A 27,416-nucleotide genomic window follows, 5' to 3' on the forward strand; every position below is an offset into this window, starting at 1 on the left:
ATCTGAAAAGAAAAAGTATGTAGAAGTGTAGGACATGGAATCCTGCCTGTACTCTTTTTGGGTAAAAGTACACTAAATTATTTTAAAGAAAGATGATCTAGTGCAATGGATTTTCTTCCAAGCTTGATTTAAATTATTAGGATTATAGTCTGATCTAATGCATGTCTATTTGTAAATACTGTACACTCACTGTTTTCTATGTGACATATGTATAGGACTGCACTCTTCAGTCCTTATGAAATGTTCCAGTTTTGTCTTTGTAATTCAAATGTAATTCAGCCAGTCATTAAGGAACACCATATACAAGTTTATAACTAAAATCAAACTTATAAGAAACCTTCCCAACTCAGGATGAAATGTGAACCATATTGCTTAAATGTCTTTCTATGTTAACTCATGCCAATACAATCTGTCGTACAATCAATTATATTCACATGGCAAATCTTTGGTGTTTGTTTTAAGCATCTGGCATTTTTACACCTCCAAAAAATAGGCTATCAGCCCTTTTATTTTAGGAATTATAGCAAGCTTCTTAGGATCAAAGCCATTATGGGAAACCTTGGACACAGCCTTTTCAAGCTGGGTGCTAGCACTTCTCCTATAGAACCCCCTTTCAATGCAACTCCCCAGCAACTGGTGTACCAGATACAAAAATGACTGATGTACTCTTAAGAAACACAAACAGATTGAAAAATATGAAGGCTTTTGGAGACTATAAACCTCCTTGTTCCTTCTTCAAGATAAAACAGAACTAGAGAACTTAAGATAATAGAACTGTAACATTTATGCAGCACTGGAGAAAGGACTATTCCAGTCATAAACAGAGTAGACCCACTGAATCAATGTGACTTATAAAAATGTTGTCTTACCAAGCTCCCATTGATTCACTGGGGGAAAGACTGAGAATATGAAAGAGCTGACACAGAACAATAGTAACAGGAATTGTGTAGCTCTCCAAAAGTTGTCAGCATGCAAGTCCTGGCAGCTACACCTAATAAAACCAATGGTGAGGAATGCTGGGAGATGTTGTCCATTCTGTGGAGGGCTACATAACTCCAAACCCTGCCTTACAGACTCTGTAAAACCACACTTTTCATATTTCTTTTTATATCTTTTCTGTTCCTCTTCTCTTGTTTATTTTTTTTTCTTTTACTGAAACTTTTATTGTACAATATGGGGCGCTTGGTACCTGCTGGGGTTTGGTTCCAGGACCTCAACCCCCATGGATACCAAAACCTGTGGATGCTCACCCTGTGGATGCGCAAGTCCCATTATATATAACAGCATAGTAAAATGGTGTCATTCATACAAAATGGCAAAAAAACTTTTTGGAATTTATTTATTTATTAGAATATTTTCAAGCCAAAAATGGTTGAATTTATGGATTCAAAGGGCCAACTGTATGTGGAAAACTTTTTAATAAAAAGTATCTTTTAAAAACACCATACACTTTATAAATTCATATCTAATGCTCCAAAGTTTTAAATAACCATCTAACCTAACTAGTTATGGAGTGTCTATATCTAACCATTAAGGGGAAAAAGTTGGAATATTAATCTCATTTATCAATTCCCTGTTTATTGTAAGACAATACTAAAAGAATGAGACACATAAATCTAAATGACTAAGAAGAAATCTTGAGTTGTGGAACTGACCTGTGGGTGAGAAGAGAGATAATGCATATACTTTATACAGATTGCTATTATTCAGAATTTACTGTAATCCAACTACATTTCCTAAAAGGCCACAACTATCAATAGAAGAGAGTTTACCCTCATTCAACAGTCAATAAGCAGCACTACTGACAATACAGTTCTATTTCCAAGTCAATATCAGGATACCACAATGCTCTAAACACAAGACGTGCTTCAATAAAAATGTGCCATACCTTCTGTTTTGACATCAAAGCAGTTCAGTAATAAAATCACCACTTGCACTCAGACAAGTTTACTGTTCATGTTACTGTGTGAAACTGACCTATCAAACAGGCCAGCTTCACCTCTGTACTCTGTCTTTTTATAAAACTGTAGCAGGCAAGCATTTGAAAATCTGTATTAAAAAGTAGTAAAATAATACTAATACCAAATAACCCAACAAAGCCATATTTTACACAGCTAAATAACTATAACTTTAGCTTACATGTTACAATATCAGCCATATATAAGGCCAACATGATAGCCATCTGCTTCACTTTGCTATTATCACATTAAAATGGACCTTTAAATTTAATTAAGCATTACAGTTCATTTTATTATACAGTAATACACTTCAGAACTCCTGATCAAATTAAAACCACCTTAGATATAAATGCCACTTTTTATAAGACTGAGAATTTCCTTCAGGAGACCGCATTGAGGGGAGCAATGTTACAGAGGAAATCAATTCACTTTAATTTTACAGTAAAATTATGGTAATTACTTATAGGCAATCAACAAGAGAGAGCTACTACACAAATGAAACAATCTGAACTCAACAATGAAAATGCAAAATGATGGTGCATTTATTTTCCGTATCTCCTTACCAATCACTTGCTAAAACAAACCAAAACTCCATCTATAAGCAGCACCTAATTAAAGGTTATGTATCCTTCTTTACCTATAGTTATGGGTCTCAGAGCAGCCTTTAATATAAATTATAACAGAAAATCAATAACAATATGGAGTAAAAAAAATTTAAGCATTTAACCAGACATTTAAATAAAATATGTTGGGATGGGAGTGGATGAATCAAGAAAAGTTCTACCAGATATATTACTGCTGTAGTAGATGAAGTAAATAAAGCTGAAGAGATAGCCCCGTATGCACATGCATAAGAGGAAAAGGAGGGGCTACACCAAAATGTGACCTTCACAGGAAGTACTAAAGGTGAGTTTTGCACAGGCACAGACACACAAGTATAATGCAGAGAGATAAGAACAAGAAATTTCTGGACATAACCTACATTTAAGTGACTGGAAATTCACCAAGACCTCCAGAGCACTGAAGGATCATTTTCAGCAATATATTTTGTACCTGATCAAAACTATACCAACACACAAACCTATTACAGATGTTATGAAGGTCAAACCTATGTATAATGCTCAGTGATAAAAATTCATCTGTTGCATAAGAGATTAAATCTGTAATTTTGCAAGTACGCAGTGAAAGGGCAGGGTGCATACTTGTAACTGAAGCTCTTCAGTGGTCATCTGTGTACTCAAACAAATGGGTTATCTTGAACCTGCACAGAACACTGTTTGGAACTTCTAGAAAGTTATGTAAGCATTTTGGCAGTAGCCTCGTACTCCTCCAGCAACCCTATATAAGGGGCTTCCCACAGAAACTGCCTGTTCCATGGACACTGATGCAGCCATCCATAGGAACCAGTAGAACACGATGAGAGGAAAACAAGCGGGTTGTGAGAGTGCACAGATGACCACTCAAAGAATTAGTTACAAGTACGCAATCTGTCCTCCTTCTCCATTGTCTTTGTGACTCACACAAATGGAAGACAAGCAAAGTACACACAAGAAGGAGGCAGGGTGTCACTGTAAACAAATCAAAACTTTACTAAACATTAAGTCAAAAGTAGAACATGAAACATGAACATCATGCCTCTCTCCTATACACAGTAAACGGTACTGAATCAGTTTTAAGAAATAAAACTTTCCTGAAACGTACAAGCACAGTACAGTATTCAAAGTGCAAAGAACATGCAAGGCAAACTGCAATGCAGTACAACTCTCCCAAAAGCAGTGGTAGTCCTACAGTAGTGAGCAATGAAGGTGACAGACTGTGACCAGGAAGCCACACAGTAAATGTCCTAGCACAGCACAGGAAGTCAGAAGACACAGCCACGGCTTGTGTGGAACAGGCTCAAATTCAAGGAGGAGAGTCCTTCCAAGCCAGTTCGTAAGCCAGGTGGATGGCCATTTTGTGAAGCACTGTGATGACACAGGCAATCCTTTCTTCAATGATGAACAGCATACAAAAAGTCTCTGTGAGGCCCAAAAAGCCACAGTCCCATCAACATAAAGTACTCTGTACACTCAGACAGTGCCAGCCTCTCTCAGAGTTTCAATCTGTAATTCCCACTGGACTTTGGATCCATAAAAGTCAGCAGAGAAGGAAGAAAAGCCAGCATTTGTCTCTTACTTTGTGTCAGGGTTCTTTCTTTCTTTCTTTCTTGTGATTTTTAGCATAATAATTTGCCCAACAAGGTTTTTCGGTTGAGAAAAAGTCAGGCAAACATTTAAGTTTATCAATCTATTTGCTATTACTAAACATCTGATAAAAGAAATGATAATTTTTGAAACAATTTGCAAGGAAGATAAGAAAGGGACCGCTTGCCTATGCATGAAAATAAAAACCACATAAACAACCCTCATATTTTCAAAGAATCTCTCTGGCAGTAGAAAAGTGAAAGAACCAATCTGCCATCAATTTGAATACAAAGACCAGACAGGGAATTAGCAGCTACTGCTTTCCTTGGGCCTACTATATTGCTAACATAAGTCAATAGAAGCCTGCTTATTTGCCCTACAAAAAATAAGCATGGTAGTGTCATTGAGAGGTTCCACAATTATCTTTTCTCTGATACACTAAAGAAAGAGGTAAGGAGGAGCCTGCAAAAAAGCAGGCAGGAAATGAAAGAAGTGCAAGGGAACTGTCTTGTTTTAGGATAGGTGCAGTTTTGAAACAATAATACTACAGACTGAAAAATCAAGTGGGGGAGGATCATGACGAATTGACATGTCTGCTCCATCTATGGGGCAGACAAAGCTAAGCAGCAGAATGCAGTCAGCTCTTTGTATCTGGGGGGTGTATCAACACTTTTTACATTAGTAAGATCTGTACCCCAACAAGGAGCACATCAGTGGCTCCAACAAGCCAAGCTAGAAGATCTAAATAGCAGTCCTGCACTACTACTTATGACTGGTATTCAGCCTACTTGAATAATAACAGACGTACAGTGGTGCCTCAGGTTACGAAAGTAATTCGTTCCGCGGCCGCTTTCGTAACCCGAAAAGCCTTCGTAAGCCGAATTGCCATAGGCGCTAATGGGGAAAAGCCGCGATTCCGTGTAAAATAGCGCCGAAAAGCACCAAAAGTTTTTTCGTAACCCGAAAAAACATTCGTAACCCGGAACAATAATTCCCTATGGGATTTTTTCGTATCCCGAAAATTTCGTAACCTGGGTATTTCGTATCCCGAGGTACCACTGTATAATGCATTCTGTCCCTACCACAACAGATCACGGCATCCTGCAGGAGCAATGTGACTCCTGAACCCATGATGATTGTCTACCCCTACTTAGAGGAAGGATGAGGAACATATTGAATTTTGTTGAACTTTAATCAGTCAGCCCTAGCCAGCATAGACAATGGTGGGCAATAAAGTGAGCTGTAGCCTAATAACAACTGGAAGACCATACATTGTCACCACCTGCATTACAGTTATACAAACATAACAGATCCCTATTGTACTACTGGGTGACCTTGAACAAGTCACATTTCCTTGACTCAGGAGACAAAGGCAAAACCCCTTCAAATAAATCTTGCCAGAAAACCTTGTGATAGCTGACATCATGCTGCCTTGAAAGACCTAAGGATTTTGAATGAGCCTAGTTTCCCTGAGATCAGTATATATATTAGCTAACATGGAATGTAGCTCATCCTGTTTTTTTTTTATTATTATTATTGTACATTGAAAATTCTAGCAGGAAACACCTAAGCAAGTGTGCACATGGTATGCAAACATATACAGATCAGAGAGGCAATTCTGATCTACATTGCTTTAACAGAATTCATTCTACATAGATATCCTAATAATTAAGCCTTGAAGAATATAATTATACTCCTCTGTGGTGGGACTCTTTTTTTTAAACTGCATAATTTTGACATCAGCTAGCAAAGGCAGGAATGCTCCCTAACCTTGCAGGGATATGGGGGAGTGTGTGACTGCATATGTATCTATTTACCTATATACACTGGAGGCAAGAAAACATAAACACAAACTTGTCTTTCAAAAAGGCTATGCATTTTTTCTCTAACTTGCTTTTAAGCAATGCTTACTGCTTAACTGAGCAATCCCTGGAGTTCTAAATAAAAGCTCAGAAGAATATTTTGACCTCAAATAGTCTTGACACACATTTATATTTATTAAATATGGAACGTAATAGGTAATTACCGATAACTGTATCTCAGAATTTGGTTAACTCTTACAAATAATTAAACAAGCAGCTCTAGCTCATGGTCAAGTAGAGAGTCACTGCCAGAATTCATTATGAGCTTCTGCTTATGCAGCACAAAAGTCAAAATTTATAATGTCTGCAAACACCACACAACACAAGAGACTCCCACAAGAGTTCCTGGCAACTGTCACCAATTCACCAACGGCCAATCCACCATCACCCAAAAGCCACACACAATGTGTGTGTGAAAGCACCAATCACAAGACAATACTACAAATCTAGTTCTTTACCCTCTCATACACACATTGCATAATTAAACTAGAACCCACAGTGCTTCTTCCATCAGACGTTTCCACAGCTCAGAAAGCCTGTGTGTGGGACCCAAACACAATCAGCTTTCCTAAAAGATTTTGAGTTCCACGGCAACAGAATCCTACCACAGATAACTTTCTTCAAGGTGCCCCCAATACATGGCAACCCTATGAACGAGACATCTATGCCCCTCTATCCTCCACTGCTCTGCGTACATCTAGTAGATTCAGGCCCATGACCTCCCTAATTGTCTAGCCATCTGGCATGTGGTCTTCCTCTTTTTCTATTGCCCTCTGTCTTTCCTAGCATTATTGTCTTTTTCCAATGAGTCACGCTTTCTCCTGATGTGGACAAAGTATGGCAACCTTAATTTAATCTTCTTGGCTTCCAGGGAGATTTCTGGGTGTACCTACTCAAGCACCTACTTACTTGTCTTTTTGGCTATCCTCAGCATCATCAGTGCTCTTCTTCAGCACCACATCTCAAATGAGTTGATTTTCATCTTACCTACTTTCTTGACTATCCAGTTCTCAATCCGTACATAGTGATGGTGAATACAATGGCTTGTATGATTCTAACTTCAGTGTTCAGCTGTATTTCTTTACTCTTTATGTTCCTTTATATCTGCCTTTTCCATTCCCTGTCTTCTTCTGTTTTCCTTACTGCAGTCTCAATTCTGATCAGGGTTTGATCCAAAGTACAAAAACACTTTAACTATTTCAACTTTTTTATTGTCTAGGATGAATGTGTGCAATTCCTCTGTGGTCATTATTTTTGTCTTTATGTTCAGCATTAAACCTGACTTGACATTTTTTCCCTTTTACTGCCCTTATTAATTGTTCCAAGTTTGTAGTGTTTTCCACTAGTAGTATGGTGTCTTCTGCATATCTTAGAATGTTGTTCCTTTCTCCTATCTTCACTCCTTCTGAGTCTAAACCTGCTTTTCTTATGCTATTTTCTGCAAACAAATTGAACAAATAGGGTGACAGAATGCAGCCTTGCCTGACACCTTTCCCAACTGGAAATCATTCCGTTTCAAATAACATGCTGTGTAAATTAAGAAAGGGTGCAAACAACTGTCTGATTTTCTCCCTTTTACTATTACCCTAAATGCACAGGACTTGTAGAGCCTCCACTGACATTACAATCTATCTTTAATTAAATTAGGGAATATCTAGCTTGGCTGTACGAAAGGGGATGGACACATGCATGATCTAAGCACCAGCTATACCAGTAATAACAGATAGAGACTTCAGGCATGGGGGACTACACAATCTTTTCCTAATAAACATAAAAGAACACACACACTAAGATAACCCATTTGAACAACTATCATACAGAGTCTTAGGGCTGGATGAGGTACTAGCTACCTGTCTTGAAGAAAGAGTCCACAGAAAGTAAGAAAGTATGTGAGGCACATGAGAGTGGACAAAGAACTCAGACTGCGGCCTGAGGACAACAGTCACTGTGCATGGGGGAAGGGGCTAGTGCAACAAAAAGCTTACGTTTTGGGGTGATATTTATACTCTTAAAGCCAACAAAATTCCACAGCAGTTCCATGGGAAACCAAAAGCTTGACTGCCCCTCAACAGAACCAGAGATGGTTCTTCAAAGCGAAGAGTTTGTTTTGATATTTGAAAGATGGCAGGGGTTTGATTTTCATTGATGATGCTTCATGGACTTTACAACACCTAGATATGATCTGGAGTCCCCAAAAAGGAGAAAAGGGTATTTAGGAATACACAAAAGGTTAAAAGGGGATTCTAGTTTTGTCTTGATCTGGCAGAACACATCTTTTGGGTTTTGGTCTCCATCTGAAATGCAGAGTGAGGTGGAGGTGCTCTTTCAGCAATCTCCTCCATCCCCACACCATTCCACATGGCTGGATCTACGTGTCATTCGTATCTATTCTGCTGCTGTGTATGCCATTGTAACCTCATCTGCTCGTGCTGGTGTCTAATTAAACTACAGCTGGATTGATAAATATATTAGTAGATGTTTGGATAATTACATTATGGATATCTTTGTTCCTTTACTGCAATAGCCCCTGGCAGATTGCAGATGCAATTGAAACCATCTCAGAGCTAACACAACTTAATTTGAATGTCTGCAGTATCCTCATGAATTCTTTTTTCAGACTAAATGAAGACATCATGTCTTGAACATCAGCTGCAAACATACACTGTGTTTTCTTTACCATATTGTCCAATGAAAAGCTCTGGGGAATATAAAGCTTGCACATTTATGTATGACCCTGTAGTCACCTAATGAAGAATTGATCCTAATTTCTATTCTAGATTTTTTCATATGGTCAATACAGTTTCTTTTATTATTTTTTGTTTTATTTTTGTACAAGTGGTAGATGAATTTTTGTCCAGGTAAAGGTATGATTTATTTTTCAGCCATAAATGATTAAGAATAGAAACACATTTGGTTTGTTCCTGTATACAGCAATCTAAATGTCCAAGTGTTTTTTGTAGGAAAATTACAGTCACAACAACATTACAATGTGTTTATATAATAGAGTGAAGTTACTAGGACAACACATATCCCATAAGATAAATATTTGATAACTAGCATTCCATAATTTGAAAGATTTTTCTCTTTCCAGTTTCACTTTGACAAGATGACTTGCAAATACTTTAGATTAAGATCAATATTTAAGTCTGCTTACTTTTCCCAAATATTTTGATAGAAAATGTGTGTGGTAAATCCCAGTCCAGTAACAACAGCAGACTTGCTGCACAATTATTTTCTATAATAACAGCAGTATTTCTGAAGTACACAACACACTAGCAGTGCATGTAGCTGATGATTCAGTATCTGGAAGGGGGGGGGGAGGAACCCTATCTTCTCAAATAGATTCCCTGGGGACCCTATATTTAGGTATCCCCCACAAAAGAGATGGACAAATTTTGAAAATCAAAATCTGTTATATAATTTTTTGCCTGAAAGCAAATATTAGTCACGCCTTCACAAGATTATAGTGTTTGCAGCATATGGACAATAACATAAAGATCCAATTTTCATACCCCTCTGGAATATGGGATTGGGGGTATTCTGTGTGTTTCCCTTCTTCATCCAAGGACACAAAAAAGAGGGTACACAGATGAAGTACCTTTCCCTCTAAACGGGACTGTTAGTAAGGAGTCAAAACTGACCTTTTACTTCCTCCCTCAACATCCATACATCCCTACTACAAACCAGAGTAAAAAAACAGCAACAGGGAAATAAAATTATTTTGTTTTGCTGCCTTTTCCAGCACACAGCCTGAATAAAACAGGAGTAAAAGAGGCAACAACAGATAAAGGCTACTAGAAGTCGAACAGAAAAAACAGAAGGTGGATACCATTAATTCTTGGCTGCTAAGCACTATCTATTTATTCTTATTAGTACAATAAAATTCCACATGAGGACATACAGTACCATTGGAACAGTAGTTTTCATTGTGTTTTGCACATTGTTTTTTATTTACTAGAGTAAGAATATGCAAGTCGCTGTTTTAGATATTATATTTAACAAATTTAAGAGGATACTTACTAACAATTAAAATGCTACCTGAGTAAGCAGTTTACAATGCAAAAGAATTGATGAACTCTTCATGAGACCACTATAGAGACAAAGGGTTCATATTCTAATAATGATAGCCCATAAACAAAAATGCCCCCCATCCCCATAATCATACAAAATTGCACACATGCTTTGAGGGCAGCTCACCCTAACCTCTCTCACCCAAAATTCTGTTGATTTTTGGCAGCTATCAGTTATCTGGTTTATAGATGGCGGGGGGAGGGGGGCAGCCATGCACAAGTGCATCTATTTCTAGGATGACAGCAGAAACACTTAAATATGATGCAAGAATTTCTATCCAAAAGAAAAAATCCATGCTTAAAGCTTCCACACCCTGCAAAACTTTTCAAGTACGTTTTCTGTCTTTTCTAGAAATACAGGTTTCTGTAGTATTGTCTATTGCAATCTCAACTGAGATTACAAATCAGGTTCATGTTAGCTTCCCTATAGATTTCTGTTTTATCCTTTATGTTATGGTATCAGTGATAACTAAATGGAAGTTTCTAAGTTCAGAACAAATTTTCAAGAACAGGTGAATTGTTATGGGTCCCAGCAACCTAAGAAACCTAAACTTTAACATCACAGTGAACTTCCATACAAGCAAAAGGACAAAGCTACAGCATGTTCACATGCCTATATTAACACTGTCATCTCAAACACAGATTTTCTCCTGCACGAACAGCAAGTGAATGAACACTGCAATCTTGCATAAAAGAAAACAAGAAATTAAGCAGTTCTATTAAAAAAAATACTACATTGGACTTGCACAAGGGATTGAGCTTTGCTGAATGCAAGGAAATCAAGGATGGATCACTTTGGAATTTAAATAAGCTAAAACTCTTCTAAGAACTACAATTTTCTTGTGAGAATTATGTTTCTGTAAATACTAGACTATAAATCAACATCATGTATAGAGGGCAGGTTTTAGGGCCAAAATTATGGATTCTGATATGTCCTATGAGTAAGTCGAGGGTAAATCTTAGGGTAAATTCCAGCAGGTATAACTGTTTGTGCTCATAGTTTTTTGTGGGGTTTTTGGGCTATGTGGCCATGTTCTAGAAGAGTTTCTTCCTGACGTTTTGCCAGCATCTGTGGCTGGCATCTTCAGAGAATGCTTGCCTGGAAAAAGTTGGATATATACTGTGTGAGCCTGGGAATGCAGGAGTGATTTGAATGCGTACCACTCCTGCATTCCCATGCTCACACTCTGTGTGTGTGTGTGTGTGTGTGTGTGTGTGTGTGAGACACTGACACACACACACACACACACACCCCACAATTTTTTCCAGGCATGCATTCCCTGAAGATGCCAGCCACAGATGCTGGCGAAACGTCAGAAAGAAACTCTTCTAGAAGATGGCCACATAGCCCCCAAAACCCCCCCAAAAACTATGGATGCCGGCCATGAAAGCCTTTGACTTCATGTCTGTGCTCACCCAAAATGGATAAGGAGGAAACTATGGTAAATGGTGATTATGCAATGCCCAGGGGAGGTGGTCAGACACAGGCAGGGCTAAGAAAACACACACACACACACACACACACACACGTCAGAAAGGATGAAAAGGCAAAGCAAAAAAGAATGGCAACTTGATTATAGCCTTTAACTTTAATGTGATAACTGACTGATTTTAACCCAGAAAAGCTGACAAGAATGTACAAATGGCTTATTGAGATCCTTCAAAGCCAAAGTGCTTCTTTGAATGGAAGTGACAAAAAACTGTCACCACTACCATTTTCCCACCCAGGTATTTTAAAGGGTCAGAAGCATAACCATGACAGAGATGGTAAAATTGGTCAGAGCTTCTTTCAGGTCTCCTGGGACAGACTAAATTCTTGCATTTTGTCATTCTACTCAGAAAAGGAGATAGTTCCTTTTTAGATAAGAGTTAAGGTACAACACTTACACTGACCTGTAGATAAGTCAACCCAGGTGTTAAGGATCATTTTTCCCTCTAAAATCTCTAGATGTATACATGAGTATATGCATTACTTTGGTTTTTATTTTTAATCTTACTTGATTAGAAATGGTGTGTCCCTCAGCTAGGTCTAAAAGGGAAAGGAAAACTAGGCGCTATCCAGACCGGCACTTTGCGCCAGCCTGGATTCATGCTAGGGTTGTGCGAGGGCGGTGCCACTGCACGCCCTGCAACCCTAGCATGTTGCGGTGGCGTCAAAATGGTGGCACCGTGTCTACATGGGCACCGCCATTACGACGGGATGGACGCATAGTGTCCACACATCGCATCATGCTTGCGACATCACGAGTGTGCCATTTGCGCACTTGGGCATCGCAACCGCGACAAAAAAGAACCTGCTTTTTGTGGTTTCTTTTTCTGCCTGTGGGAAGCCGCGCAATTTATCAGCTGCGACTTCTCGCTGGCGGAAAAGGAGGCGGCAGCAGACCACCCTTTTTGGGCAGTCTGTATCCCACCCTAATAAGAAAAATTATTAGACTATATTAAGTGTTCCAGGTACCAAAAAAGAGCTATTATTTTATCCTTAAACTTATGGTCCTCATATATATAGTCCACTCCATAAACATGCTGAGGGATTCTATTAACATCTTTTTTTTTAAAAAAAGCAAAAAGCAAACAGACTTGCCAGGCATTCTGGAAGATCAGGAATGTGCCTTTGTTGCCAGGTCAATCTGGTATTAACATCATTCTGAAATTAAAAATAAACATTCCTATTCCAAGTTAAAAATTAAGACAACGTCTCTTTCCTTTCTAACAAGCAAATTCAATCCGAATTCAATATACATCTCATCTGCTTATCTAATTAAGAAATTTAATGTCACTTCACACTTTCATTGAGATCCACTTTCAAATTTACGGAGCACACCTAAGCAATTGTGATTTTATGCATCATCTTTTTAGGTTCAGAATACTGGAAGTGACCTTTTCTTGAACCTGTCATGAATTATGATACCAAAGAAACTGTCCATCTGTTACATAAAAAGAAAACAAATATGTTTATACAATTGTGATTACTTGCAAGGAGAGGCACAAACTTCCTTCTTGCACTGGCGGTTTTACGGATCTGCCAAGTTTGGCTTTGACAGAAGGCAACTCTAAGAAGCAGAGAGCTCCAAGAAACCCTATAACATATTAACAATTCTACGCAGGTCTTGCAAACTCAGATCCATGGATTCCTTTACTGAGTCAATCTCTTTGGAATGAGGTCTCCAGGCAAATTCAGACAGTGAAAATAATCCAGGATGAATCTGGGTTGAGTCTTTGTTGTTCACATGCATTTCGAATGCATCCAATTAAGTTTGGGGGAGAGGCTGTTTAAAAAACCCACTTAACCTAGGATAATCAATATTGGGCGTTTTCCTGAGGTTTTTTTTTTTTTTTTTAAGATTTGTATCATCGGCAGTATGAATAACCAATGCAGTTAGACACAGGATAAACTGGGATAAAACTCTGCATGCCTTGAACATGTTTTGACTACATTTGCATCATCATCTCCATTTTTATTTGAGCACTGACACATGTGAGCGACCAAACTCCCAGAGATGTGCATAGAAGCAGTTCCATAGTGTGAATAACAAACCTGGCATGCGTGAGATTATTCACATAGTCACACTATTTTTTTCTTACACTGTTCAAGTTTACCAAATATTATAGTCTTTTCTAATTTGTTATGTTGCTTCATGATACAGTACGTCCAAAGTATGGGATGTGTGTGCACTGGGCTTTCAAGTCACCTGTTGACTTACGCTGACCCCACAAATTTTACAGCGTTTTCTTAGGTGAGGCATACTCAGAGGTGGTTTTGCCAGTTCCTTCCTCTAAAATACAGCCTAGAGTATCTGGTATTCGTTGGTGGTCTCCTATCCAAGTACCAACCAGGGCTGATCATGCCTAGCTTCCCAGATCAGACAGGGCCTGGTGCCTTTAGAGAACAGCCTCAGTTTAGTGATTCTGGCTTCTAGTTAAGAGTTGATTTGCTCTTGGACATGGTCTTTTTGGCCACCTGTGGTATCAGTAGTACTCTCTTCCAGCACCACAGTTCAAAATATTGTACTCTCTTCCTGTCCTGTATTTTTCCATGTCAAACTTTTACAACCCATACACAGCAATTGGAAGTATCATGGCATGGATGATCCTGACTTTAGTGTTCAATTATATATCTTTACACTTGAGAGTTTCATCTAGTTCTTCCATTGTTGCCATTCCAAACCCAAGTCTTATTCTAATTTCTTGACTACGGTCTGCATTTTGGTTAATGACTTGAGCCAAGACAGAGGAAGAATTTTGACCATTTTGATGTCTTCAACAACCAGTTTAAAGTTATGTACATCATCTGTGATAATTTTTCCCTTAATGTTTAACTGTAAGCCTGCTTTTGTACTTTCCTCCTTGACTTTTTTCCCAATAGTCATTACAAGTCTTTCCAGTTTTCTGCTAGTAGTAAGGTATCATTTACATAGCTTAAATTAATGTTCCTTCTTCCAATTTTCACAACTCTTCCTCCAAGTTTAAAATATGATATGTTCTGTGTCTAAACTAAACAGAGTAATAAAATGCATTCTTTCCTGACTCCCTTCCCAATTGGAAACCATTCTGTTTCTCCATATTCTGGTCTCTTATCCTGAGTACAGGTTACACATCAGGACAACTGAATATGACACATCCATTTCTTTGAGAGTGAACCATGTTTTTCATGATATACACAATGTATGAAACACAGGCAGGTTTCCTTCTCAAATTCTTTAGTATACTCTACTATCCAACCTATGTTTGCAATATGACCCTTTTTCTGAACACAATTTGGACATCTGACATTTCTCACTCCATATACGATAAAGTCTTTGTTATAAAATTTTTGAGCAGCACTTTTTCTTTTGTGAGACATTAATGCAATGGTCCAGTGAATACTGCATTTCCTGGTTTCTCCTTTCCTAGGGACTAGAATATATATTAAGTGTTTCCAATCTTTTATTTTTCATATTTGTTGGCAGATTTTAATTAAAATTTGAATAGATTTTGTCTCTGTAGCCTGAAAGTTCTACCAGTATGCCATCTGTTAGTCAATTATTTCTCCCTAGTGTTCTAAAAGTGGCTTCCACTTCCCTTTCTAAAATATTCAACAACAAAATGTTATTCCTTGAATGAATGAATCTGTTATTCTATTATCTCTTTTTAAATAGTTCTTCAATGTAATGTTTTTGATCATACAGTGTGTTTCGGTTGGTTATAAAGCCTCCCCACATCTTGTTTGAATTTCTCTTTAATTTATTGGATCTTGCAGAAGAGATCCCTTGTTCTACTCTTTTGTTGCCTTCTATTTCTTTGATTATTATAACAGTTCTCACTGTTCCTACATATAATTTGCCAAACAGCTGCATTCATGATTCTGACTCTGCTTCTGTCACCCATTATTTATGCATATAACCTCTTCAATATATAACCTGAATATAACCTGATTCATGCTTTTCACGTTTCATGTTCTTATTATATGCATTCTGCAGTTGTGGTCTTTTCTATCCCATCCTTAGATACCTAGCCCCATCTTCAGACTTAAATTATTTATGTGCACATACATGCATGCACATGCATACTTACTAGGTCAATTACAAGGCCTTGGGAAGGTTGTACATACGTGTCATACGCAGGTGCATTATACGCAGCTTTCAGCTTATGTTGAAAGCTGCATGACAAAGGAGAAATGGCGCATGCATGAGTCCCATTAGTTTCAACGGAGCTCAAGCACACACGGAACTTGCCTTACGTGGTGGGGTCCAGAAAGATCCCCATGTAAGGCAGGGGCGCATGGTACTACTGTGTCAAATTGTTAGGCTACACTCAGAGGCTAGCTCTGTACTAGGTATGCTTAGTTAACATTCCAGTTAGAGTAAAGAAACACCTATATAGCACCAAGTTATGTAATTCTCGTGGGTGTTGATCAGAGGGCCAACAATTATGTCTTGCACAATGAAAGAACCCTGAAACACATGGAAAGTTACTGAGTATTTTAGCAAGTAAAATGTTACCATCAAGTGAAACTTAAAAAGGGACACATCAGACCTTTGTCAGAGGATCTGGATAGAGCTGAAAAGCCAACGGCATGCACTTTTTCATTCCTTTAGGCCAGCTGACCAAAAGAGATATCAGCTGAGACCTCTGTGGCTGTATGATTTTCTTTTTAAAAAAAATCTGTAACAGAATCACCTATAAAGTAGCAACCATGGTTGATTTTGACTGGAGAAGCAACACAGAAGAACTCACTTATTTCTCCATGCCTCTCTCAAATAAAATTGCCCCCCACCAACACAGATATCAAAATAATATAAGGACAATACCATCAATGTATCTAATAGATTTTACATAATAATTCTAATAACTTTTATATTTTAAGTAAAGAAAATTGTTAGAACACTTCTAATAAAACTGCTATTCCAACATTTATTTTCTTTTACTCACATGCTCTTTTACACACAGAGAGAGAAATTCAAGTGATCTCTGTCCATTTCTGCTCTGTCTTACATCCACCCTTCCCTTGCATAATCCTTCTTGGATTTATTTGTACATGAAAGTGACCTCATTTCACTTGGTTTCAGAACTTGGGCACTAACTTATAAGTCTGGCAAGGCCAAGTTTATAACAAAGCTCAGAAATGGTTGTTATAATTGAAAGGTTAACTACTAGAAATATGTTATTAGCAATACCTTAAAGCAGGGGTAGGCAACCTACGGCCTGCAGGCCGGATGCGGCCTGGTGAGGCCTTGGGACCGGCCCCAGCCCGGTCCTGCCGCCGATTGCCGCCAGGGCCTTTGGCCTATCAGGAGGAGGCAGGCAAGGGGGGGCAAGGGGGAGCAAGCGACGGGCAAGCAACTGTCTATAGAAGCCTCAGAAACATGCATTTATATGAACATTTTTTTAAAAAATAGCAATTTTTTTGTGTGTCTTCCATTTTTTTTAAAAAGTGTCCTCCATTTGAAAATTTTGTCCCACATTTGTCCCATATAGATATATATTATATATATATATAGTATATTTGGCTTCCGCCCCCCCCCAGTTGTCTGAGGGACAGCAAATATATATATATATATAGGCTTCGCCCCCCCCCCAGTTGTCTGAGGGACAGCAACCCGCCCCCGGGTCAAGAAAGGTTGCCTACCCCTGCCTTAAACTTTCATACTTGTGCTATCCTGTCACTGGTTCTACAGTTTTATTATGTGGATTTGTTTACATTTAATGATATGCTTTAGGGGTTTAATATCTATTTTTAACCTGTTCAGAAAGAATACCAAGTCATAACCAAATGTAGGAGATGGTGTTCATCTCCGTTACACTAAGCAGAAGAGCCAGTGTTGTCCGAGGACTGCTCTGGTGGTTATATGGCCAGCATGACTGCACTGAACGCTGTTACCTTTCCACCAAAGTAGTACCTATTTATCTAATTGCATTTGCATGCTTTTGAACTGCTAGGCTGGCAGAAGCTGGGACTAGTGATGGGAGCTCACCCATCATGCAGTACTCGGGTCTCAACTGCTAACTTTATGATCATCCAATTATCAGAATTGGCATCTTAACCACTAAGCCAGCACATTCCTATATTGCAGAAATTACAGAAACAAAAATAAACAGACTCCAAGTGCAAGAATTATATGGCTCTCCAGATGGACTACAACTCCCATTAGTCCTAGCCAGCCTAGTCGATGGTGAGGAATGCTGGGGGTTGCAGCCCAAGAGCATCAGGAGGGCTGCAAGATTTCCACTCCATCCTATACTGTCAAACAGAAACCTTCCTTTGCCACCTGTCTGTCTTCTTCTATCTGAGCTATTAGGTTTTGAAATAAACTATTTTAATGTACACCATCATTTGTCTCCTACAGTCCTGTCTTTCTGGAGGTTAGGAAGTAATTTGTCAGCCAATCACTCTTTAAATACTATAGGACAGACAAGCCATTTAGAATGATGGCCAACATCCACTGTCACATCTGATATTCTTTCAACAGTTTGCACTCCCAATATATGAAGTCAGAATTCTATTTTAATACAGTGGGCCCTAGACATTTGCTGGGATTGGGGACACAGGACCTCCATGAAAGTGGAAAAACCACAAATAGGAAAAAAAAAAACTTAATCTGAGAGAACACTTCTACAGTGCGCCCTTGGCTTAGGTAGGGGATCCATTCTGGACACACACACACACACCCGGTGTAAGCCAAATCCCATGTATGCTCAAGCCCCATTCAAGTGAATGGGGCTCGTGCACACAGCAGTGCGTGCGTGCCAAGGGCACACACCCCATTCATTCTAATGGGACGTGCCGCCTCTTGGGCTCCATGCGGCTCTACACATCTTTGCACATAATCTCAAAGCTGCGTATAGCGCACCCGGGTATAACGCGGGCGCACTGTATAGAAATATCTAGGTCCTCCAGCACAACTCTATGGTCAACATCCACCAGAAGCTAACCACAAAATTGTGCTGGAGGACATACAAATGCCTAGAGAAGTGTTCTCTCTAGGAATCTCTAGTTCCTCCAGTACAACTTCTGGCAAAAGTTGGCCATAAAGCCAATCTGAAGGACCCAGAATAGATTCCTAGATAGAATATACTCGTCCCTCCGCATTCACTGGGTTAGGAGCACAGGACCACCATGAATGTGGAAAACCCACAAATAACAACAACAAAAAAACCTATTTTTGTTTTTTACCTGAGATAACACCTCTCTAGGAATCTCTAAGTCCTTCAGTGAGATTTTTGGTTAAAGTTGAGTTCCAGAGTTGTGCTGGAAGACCTAGATATTCCTAGAAAGAACATATTAATAAAATCCACGAATAACCAAATCCACAAAAAAGTGCACCCATGTCATATGCGGGCGCATTATACGCTGCTTCTTCCGGTGCTGTGCGCTGGAAGAAACAATGGTGTGTGTCTCCATGACGTGTGCGCGCACCACTGTCACACCCCACACACCGTGAGCACAAACCCCATTACTTGTAATGGGGCTCGGCCATGCTTTTTGTTTTACCTGGGGGGTCCAGAATGGATCCCCCACATAAAACAAGGGCACACTGTACTCAGAATCTCTCACGATTAGATAGACTGACTTGGGCTGCTGTGAGCTGTGGTCCAGCAACATCTAAAGAGTCACATAAATCCAAACCCAAATCGAGCCCACTACTATCAAATTCTGACTGCCAAAGGCTCTTCAAGGTTTTAGGCAGGACTCATTCCTAGTCCTACCTCAATATCCGTGGGCTGCCCTAGTGGTTTCCCATGCAAATACTACCCAAACAAGAAGCCTGAGCCTGCACTGTTTCCAAAATGAGACAAGACTGGATGGTGAGGACTGTATTGTTCTCTTTCCATAATTTAGTCATGTAATAACAATGTGTGGTGGGTTAGGTTCACAGTCAGTAGTCTACAGTCACCCAATAACCTTCAAGCTGACTAGGGAACTGAACCTGGGTTGTAGTCTGGGGGAGAAGTTGAGCTGGCCTCGTCTTTACAGCCACCTATAAGAGGTCAGTTGAGAACTGACAAAAGTGCTATTTTCCATTCCTATCAGTTGGTTAGGAGAGGAGACAGAAGGCATACCCCCCAATTGCTCCCTGCTTCTGCCAGTGGCATGTAGCCACCAACAGTTTATTCACATCCAACTTAATTTCAAATTTCTTTAAAGTAATTATGTTGTTTCTGAGTAAAACTATCCTAAGAACTCTGAATACAACAGGTCAGAAATAAAAGCTGCATTTAGAAGACTTACACAGTTTCTATCAATAGGTCTTTCAAATATCATGGGAAATAACTGCAGATTATTCCTCATGGCAGAGATATATTTCCCCATACCTTGCTATGCGTATACTTAAACATTAGGTTTTTCTAAATAAATTCCTCTGATGTTACAAAATGAAAACCATGGAAGAAATGTTGTCAAACTCAGCATTCAATGGTGATACATATTATGCTGCATTCATTGCTAGAAACAATAATGTTCACTTCCCAGATAGCAAAACCTTTCCTTAATATATTGAAAATTATAAAATAAAGGCTCAGAATGTCTAGATTAAACAAAACAAAAAAATAAGATTCCAAATAGCAAAAGTTATTAGAAATGTGTTTAGAATATACAAGACAATTACTGGGAACCACACCCAAAACAAGCTTGCACTAGTTAAAAGGAGGTCTCCAAATCATTCACTACCAAGATCAAGTTTGTTGACATACAAATTACCACAAGATCATGTGTACCAAAGCAAGGAAACTACTGTGATTAAATCTAGACCCCTCTTTACATGCTCTGTAGTGGTAGGTTATGTAGGGAATTGTGCATGATATTCATATGACAATTAAAATTCCTAAATTTTGAACTGTTGAGGATAATTTTTAAAAAACATAATGGAAATGCTATGGCTGTAATTCTACCCAGAGTCCTGTCTAACTCAGTTCTGGACCAGACAGTGCTGCACAAAACAATTCAGAGAAAAACCCAGTTAAAAGAAAACCTTGTTCACATCCACGTTATGATCAGTTCCTCCCAGAAAATTAAAATCTACAAAAATGATAGATGCTACTTTAGTCTACAAAACTGACAGCATCTTGAAATTTATTCTGTTTAATATCAGACCCTAGATCCAAAAGAAGGTGACTTCTACAGGAGTGCACAATTCTAGAATCAACAGGAAAACGGATGGGTGTGTATTTGTTTTATTTCACAAATTCACATCACTACAAATATGCTGAGAACTTTAAACTTAGTGAAGGCACACTCAGGACAGTTCACACATAGAAAACATGTGTTAAACATTCTGCGTATACACCACTGCTTAATGTAATAAGCGTTTTGCTGGATCTGATCAAGGCACAGCATTCTTTGTAAGAATCCCATGAAACAGCATCCTTCACCAGCCCACAACTTGCCTTTTATTGCACACTGTTCCAAACCAAACAGGTTTTCTAAAAAGTCAACATACATATATAAATAAATATCATTCTTAATGATTGCTAAAGAACTTCCCTGAGCAACCGTGAAGCTAGTTGGCAGATGCAACTGTTGGGAATGTAGCTTGAATATTACATTGCTTGTGTGAGGAGGCCCTTTACTTGGGTCCACCTTCCAAGGCTAGGCAGAAGGTAAACATGGGGTTGTTTCCCATAATTGGTAGTCCCTTCCTAGAGAACCTAGATAGTATCAAAAAAATTCCAGGCTTTCCAGAATCTCACTTAACTTGTCCTAATCTGGTTTATTTACTAGTATTTATTTAAGGCATTTTAACCTACTTTTCAGGGAAAAATGCTTCCCAAAGAGGCATACAGAAGATCAATAAGAGCAAGACCATTTCTGTTCAATCTAAAATAGACGACATAAAAGGAAGAAGCAAACCCAGGCAACACATCTTACTGATAAAGCATAGTTCATAATAACCAACCAGAGTGGAAACAGTTGAGGGAGGGGGGAACCCAATAGAGCTGATCGATCAACAATGCTGATGGAAGAGACCTGCTTTCATCCCTCTCTGCTGAAGTCTGATGGATGGACTGGTCTTTCGTTGTTTTCTGCTGAAATCATTGCTTAGGTTTTATGGCTGTGCTACAGTTGATCTAATTATTATTTATATCTTTTATTTTCTTATGGTTTTGTGCGTAAACCAGCTTAATAAACAGTTAAAAGTGTATGCTGCTTAATTAGAATAAGAAAACATTACATGCATTCTATAACATTCTGGTATAAGGGCTTAACTAAAATTGGTTTGTAAAACATGCACAGCTTGAAAACACAGCCATTACCTCATCTGCATAATTTTGGCTCTGTTCACAAAAACCTTGAGTCAATTTTAATGTGACTGCCCCAGGTGAGAAGCACTACTACTGAAAAGTTTATTTCCATGGCTATTCTTAGAAAAGCTGGGTGCCACACTACAGTTGGCCCTCCACATTTGTGGCTTTGATTATTTGTGGATTTAATAAAGGGATGTCCAGGTCCTCAAGCATTGGTGTCTTCTCTCAGGTAAAAAAGAAGAGTGGTTTATTTTTATTTGCCATTTCCCCACATCCATGGGGGTTCTTCACCCCTAACCCAAGCGAATGTGGAGGGACCACTGTACTGCACAAGGGCACATGCTGCTATAAACAGGCTCCTTACAATTTAGTAATACACAGGGCAAGGTAACATTGTTGTGTCCACCTCTAAAAGTACTTCTCAGTAGGAAATATGGGTGGTAATATATCATCTGGTTCTAAATATAAAGTTTGAGAGGATGTTAAAAGAGGGACATGCAGGAACATTATTTTTAAGTATAGTGAGTCCTTGTTATCCACTGGGGTTTGGTTCCAGGGTCCCCCGTGAATAACAAAATCCGTGGATGCTCACGTCCCATTAAATATAATGGGATAGAAAAATGGTGTTCCTTATATAAAATGGAAAATCAGGGTTTGCTATATGGAATTTATACTTTTTGGGAATATTTTCAAGCCGTGGATGCTTGAATCCGTGGATAAGGAGGGTCTACTGTACTATTATCATCAGCACAATGTAAATGTGCACATGCTACAAGGAAATAAAGATTAACGAGTTTCACAAATATTACAGGCATGCTGCTGGCACTTGACACAACTACATTCCATACAGCATTCACAATAGCTGTTAACATCTAATGAAGTAACATCTATGTCATTGTACATTGTCAGCAGATGAAGGAACCCGGTACCTGATCTACATTTAAAACAATCCTATTGCACTTTTATCAAAAACTTAAAACATGTACATTAAAATAATATTCTAAAAAGCACCCCTCTTGGCATCGCTAAAATGGTTTAATTCATGGACAAACTACATAAAATACTTGAGTCAAACAATATAAAAGCTTCTAAGCAAAAAATTCCACATTTTAATCATTGAAGTTCATCCTATACAGACTGTACAGACTTCAGTCTACACAGCAGCTACAGAAATAATGCTATGTTGGTTTTATTAAAAGGGACGCCTCCAAGTGATGGAAACCTGAGGTGGGTCTTTTTATTTTATTTATAAAGCAAGTTTGTTGTTGCATGCCTTCAAGTCCTTTCCAACTTATGGCAAACCCAAGACCAACCTATTACTATGTTTTCCTGACAAGATTTGTTCAGTGGAGGATTGCCTTTGCTGTCCTCTAAAGCTGAGAGAGTGTGACTTGCCCAAGGACATCCAGTGGTTTCCACAGCTGAGCAGGGACTGAAACCCTAACCTCCATAGTCACAGTCCAATGCACAATCCACATTGGCTCTCTACAACATAGTAATTTATAAATCTGAGAGACCCCCTTCTCCCTTACCCCTGAATCCAGTCTCTGAGGAGATGTGTAGAGTTCCCTGGTATGCTCCTGATGTCTGAAACCTACCCTGAAATGATGTTTCATTACAACTGGAAGAGACCACAAGGGCCATCCAGTCCAACCCCTGCCATGCAGGAAATCCAAATCCCCAACAGATTCCAAGGAGGGAGATTCCACTGCACTCCAAGGGAATGTGTTCCCCAGTCAGACAGCTCTTACTGTCAGGAAGGTCTTCTTAATGTTGAGGAGGAATCTCTTTTGCATACTGCAACTATTTTAAAATTATGAATAAACCACACTTATTTGAGCAAGCCTTCCCTGACATTTTAATTTTTTAAACCTGACATTTATTTTGAACCTTGTAAGGAATGCATGCTAATTTGCATATTGTCTATTTGTGTATATTTTTACATTTTATTGATATGCACCTTGAATTTAAAATACAAGCAGTATATGCCAACTAACCATCTTGTACAGAACAGCATTACCAACATACCATGCACTTGAAAAATACAGATGGTAATTCTTGCTGGCTGTATATTTTCAGCTTTCTTTTTTTAAAGAAATGATCCTGGGAGATAAGATGGAGGTCTGAGGCATTTCCTGACACACGATCCTAAGGCTGATCCAACCAGACACACCTGCCTCCATCCCAGGAGCCTCCTAATTTTGAAAGGAATGTCTCACCCATTTTACATCATCACACTTAAGCAGACGATAATGTACGCACTTAACAGTCTCTCTCTTTACACAAAGCTGTTGTAATGTTCATACAGGCTTCTCACACATTCCTCCGTGCTCAGCTACCATTTCCAAAGCCTCATGCAGGGCAGCAGAGATGGCCAAAAACAGAACTAAAGACCACATGTTACTCATCCCGGGGCTAAATGAATGTAAGGCTGTGACAAAGTCAGATTTTTATAAGACTACAGAACCAAGAAAAGATATTTAGGCTATTCTTAGTAATCAATCCGTGTCTCAATTTGTCCACCACAAGAAAGATTGTTCTGTTAAGTTTTATTTACGCTTACTAACCAGTAAATTACTTTCTACTCTTACTTCTCAGGGCGCTAAACAGATAGTTTGGCTATATGACTGCACAAGTCACTTTTCATCTTTAATAATATTAAATTTCATGTTGTTTTAAGAACTCTACACATCATGTAATCTATACTCCAGGATTATTTTGATTAAAGTTTGCTATGAGAACTCCCATTGCCTCAACTGAATATGTTTGCCTAGGGAAAGAAAACTTAGTTACCACAGCTTTCTTTCAGAGTTATAAAAATAATGGGCTGTTCTTTTATCTAAAAATAGGAACAAGCTCCTTCTATTTTCTAAAGCAGCCTCTAAATAGAGACTTCAGTCAGATTTAAATAGAGGGCATAGATGCACGAACGTATTACCCAATTAAGCCCTAATTATCTAAGTCGTAGCCAGAAGAATTTACACAGGAACAGACATATAATGGTTGTGCTGAAGGTTTCATTTCAGTTTTCAAGTTCCTGTTCTAAAGGCATTTTTTAAATATAAGCAGCAAAATAAGAGGAACACACTGCCCACAATGTGAGAAGCAAACCCAGGTCTGAACAGGCACTTCAAAATAGAAAGCAAAAGCTTGTGATAAAGAAACACAACACAGCGCATCCAGGAAGAAATGAGTGTACTGTATAAGATTTCAATACAGCTCTTAGATGACCTTCCCACCCAATTTGCAGGCATCCCTACCCCCTTTAAGAGAGGGGAAATACTGGACTATATACTCTTCAATACAAAACCACTTGTTGATCATTATACTGTCCTGGGGTTGTCTATCTATCCCGGCCAAGTAAGCATGACTACTGGAACACCTTTCACTGAAATCACTACTGAAAGACTGTGCATTTCCTACTAAGGACAGCTGGGAAATGGTAACTGATCCATAGTTAGCAGCACGACTTGGAGGCACCCAACAACAACAAAACAAGGCTTTGAGATCAGCAGAACTCCCTTGGAAATAATGTGTATTAGGTCTGAAGGGGCTTGATCTTTGTGTGTGTTGTAGCTCCCCTTCCTAGACTTGTAGAAAACGACCTCTGAGAGGGACTTCCATGCTGTTGCACAACAATGGCTGTAATGAACTTAAAAGGGTGGAAGAAGGAGGAGCATAGTAGTCCTATTCCGTTCCCTGTGCGGCACCTTTGCTCCTGGCAAATAAGAACCTTCCCATCAAAAGTGGAACTGAGCTGAAAGAGGCAGCCAAAGGCTGTGGAATTCTGGGAGTTGGAGTTTGTTGTGGGCCCCAACTCCCAGAATTCCATAGCAGAGAGTGAGACAAAGCCTGAAAGCGCTTCCAAACCGGGTTACTTCTCCAGCGCAGCGCCTTTTTACCTCCGAACAGGTGAGGCGAAAGGTGGGCGGGAAGGGAGCCGATGACCAGCCGCGGCCCGCTGCCCCCTCCTCCGGCTCCTCCGCCTCCAAAGGCCCTCTCCCGTCCCCCTTCCTCGGGGGTGCTGTTGACCGAGTCCTGGGAGCCGTACAGTCCGCCGCCGCCGCCGCCGCCGCTGCTGTTGTTGGGGATGTTGAAGGCAGAATGGGCGGCGGCTCGAGAAGAGGAGGCAGGGCCGCCGAGGGACCGGCTCCGTGGCGCCGCTACAGGAGGGACCCCCGTCGACGACGAGGACGCCGCTCCTCCACCTTGTCCCAAATTGTGTCCTCCTTGCGGGGCTAAGTGGGTATACCTCCCTGGCGCCCCGCCGCCACCGCCGCCGCTCCCAGAAGGCAAGTCCCCGCCGGAATAAGCCCTGGTCCGTCCGTTGGCGGCGGCCGGGCCGCTCTGTTTAGCCCCCATCGCCTTGATGCTATCGTCTCTCCTCTCCTCTCCTCCGCTTTGTGTAGTCCCTCTCCTGGCGGGGCGCTTCAGCTGGCGGCCCCGGCGTGGCTGAGGAGGCGCCTCCGTCGCTGAGGGAGCCTGGAAGCAGCCGCAGGGAAGGAGCCCGGAGCGACCTGGGCGCTGAGGAAGGAGGAGGAGGAGGAGCGGGGCGGAGACGTCGCTAATGTTGTTGTTGTGGAGGAGGCAGCCGTTGCCTCAACCTCCTTCGCCGCCATCCTGCCCTCCGCCCCGGTTTAAGGAGAAAGGAACGCCGCTTTTCCCCCGCGCTCACTCGAGTGTGAGGCGACGGGGGCAGCAACGTCCTCTCCCTTTAACGCCCTGTCGCCATAATGAAGGAAGGAGAGAGACAGAGGCTGTTTTCGGCGGCGGCGGTTACCGAAAACCCCGCCCCTTCTCGTGCTCGCTCGCTCATTGGCTGGGGCTCTCTAACGCGCGCTCCCTGTCCCCGCCCCTTCTCTTTCGCGCTCGCTCATTCGCTGACACTCTCACTCACGCTCCCTCCTTCCTTATCGTGGTAACAAGCCCCCGTCCCTTCTCTCTCTTGCTCGCTCATTGGCTGGCGCTCTCTCTCCCTCGCTCCCTCCCTAACAGTCCCCGCCCCTTTCCCTCCCCCTGAGGAGGGGCCGGCCACGGAGCTTACTATAAGATTACACTCTTATACTGTAGTCCAGCTATTCCACACAATGGTTCTGGCTGCCTTCTCCTGTTGCATTCTGGGATTTGCAGTTTAAAGGAAGGTCCCAGGCGCGCCCATAGAATGGAGAAAAGCAGCGAGCTGAGGTTCAGAAGACTAGTGGGTGGGGTCAAGGGCGGTGACATGTAAATTTTGGACCAATGAGATGGGAGGAGAGCCCTGACGTCTTTCCTGGACCCCAGGGCAGAAACTAGGGTTTGTGTCGGGGTCCGTGGAGAGGGCTGAGGGCGAAGGGGGGCCGCCAGGGCCAGAGGGGGAGCGGAGGTCGAGGCAGGCAGAGGGAGGGCTGGGGTCAGGCCAAGGTCTCACTGTGACCTGGAAGGCCGTCCCAAGGAGAGGGGTCTCTGGGCGGAGACCTAATTAAGCATCCATTGTTAGGCTGCTTTGTGGTTCCAATGTATAATTCTTGCTGCAGGCTGTTCCTGTTAGTACAAAATTAATTTAGGGCTTTGGAATAGGCCTTCTTAATTTCGCGACTTTCACACGAAAACGGTGACTTTTCAGAGCTTTTCGTGTGATTTCCG

The 27,416-nt window shown here is 40.4% G+C and overlaps 1 protein-coding gene across 1 annotated transcript in view; it reads right to left on the bottom strand.

Moving 5' to 3' along the window:
- ZNRF2 (zinc and ring finger 2) overlaps nucleotides 1-26,571 on the bottom strand; it is a 56,619-nt gene extending 30,048 nt beyond the window's left edge. Inside the window, exon 1 of the mRNA XM_042473438.1 lies at nucleotides 25,697-26,571. Coding sequence (XP_042329372.1) covers nucleotides 25,697-26,156 — 460 coding nt within the window. The 5' untranslated portion in view covers nucleotides 26,157-26,571. The remainder of the gene's footprint in view (nucleotides 1-25,696) is intronic.
- Nucleotides 26,572-27,416: the final 845 nt, after the last annotated feature.

The sequence above is a fragment of the Sceloporus undulatus genome, chromosome 6 (genome assembly GCF_019175285.1).
Source record: "Sceloporus undulatus isolate JIND9_A2432 ecotype Alabama chromosome 6, SceUnd_v1.1, whole genome shotgun sequence".
In the NCBI taxonomy this organism is placed as follows: Eukaryota; Metazoa; Chordata; class Lepidosauria; order Squamata; family Phrynosomatidae; genus Sceloporus; species Sceloporus undulatus.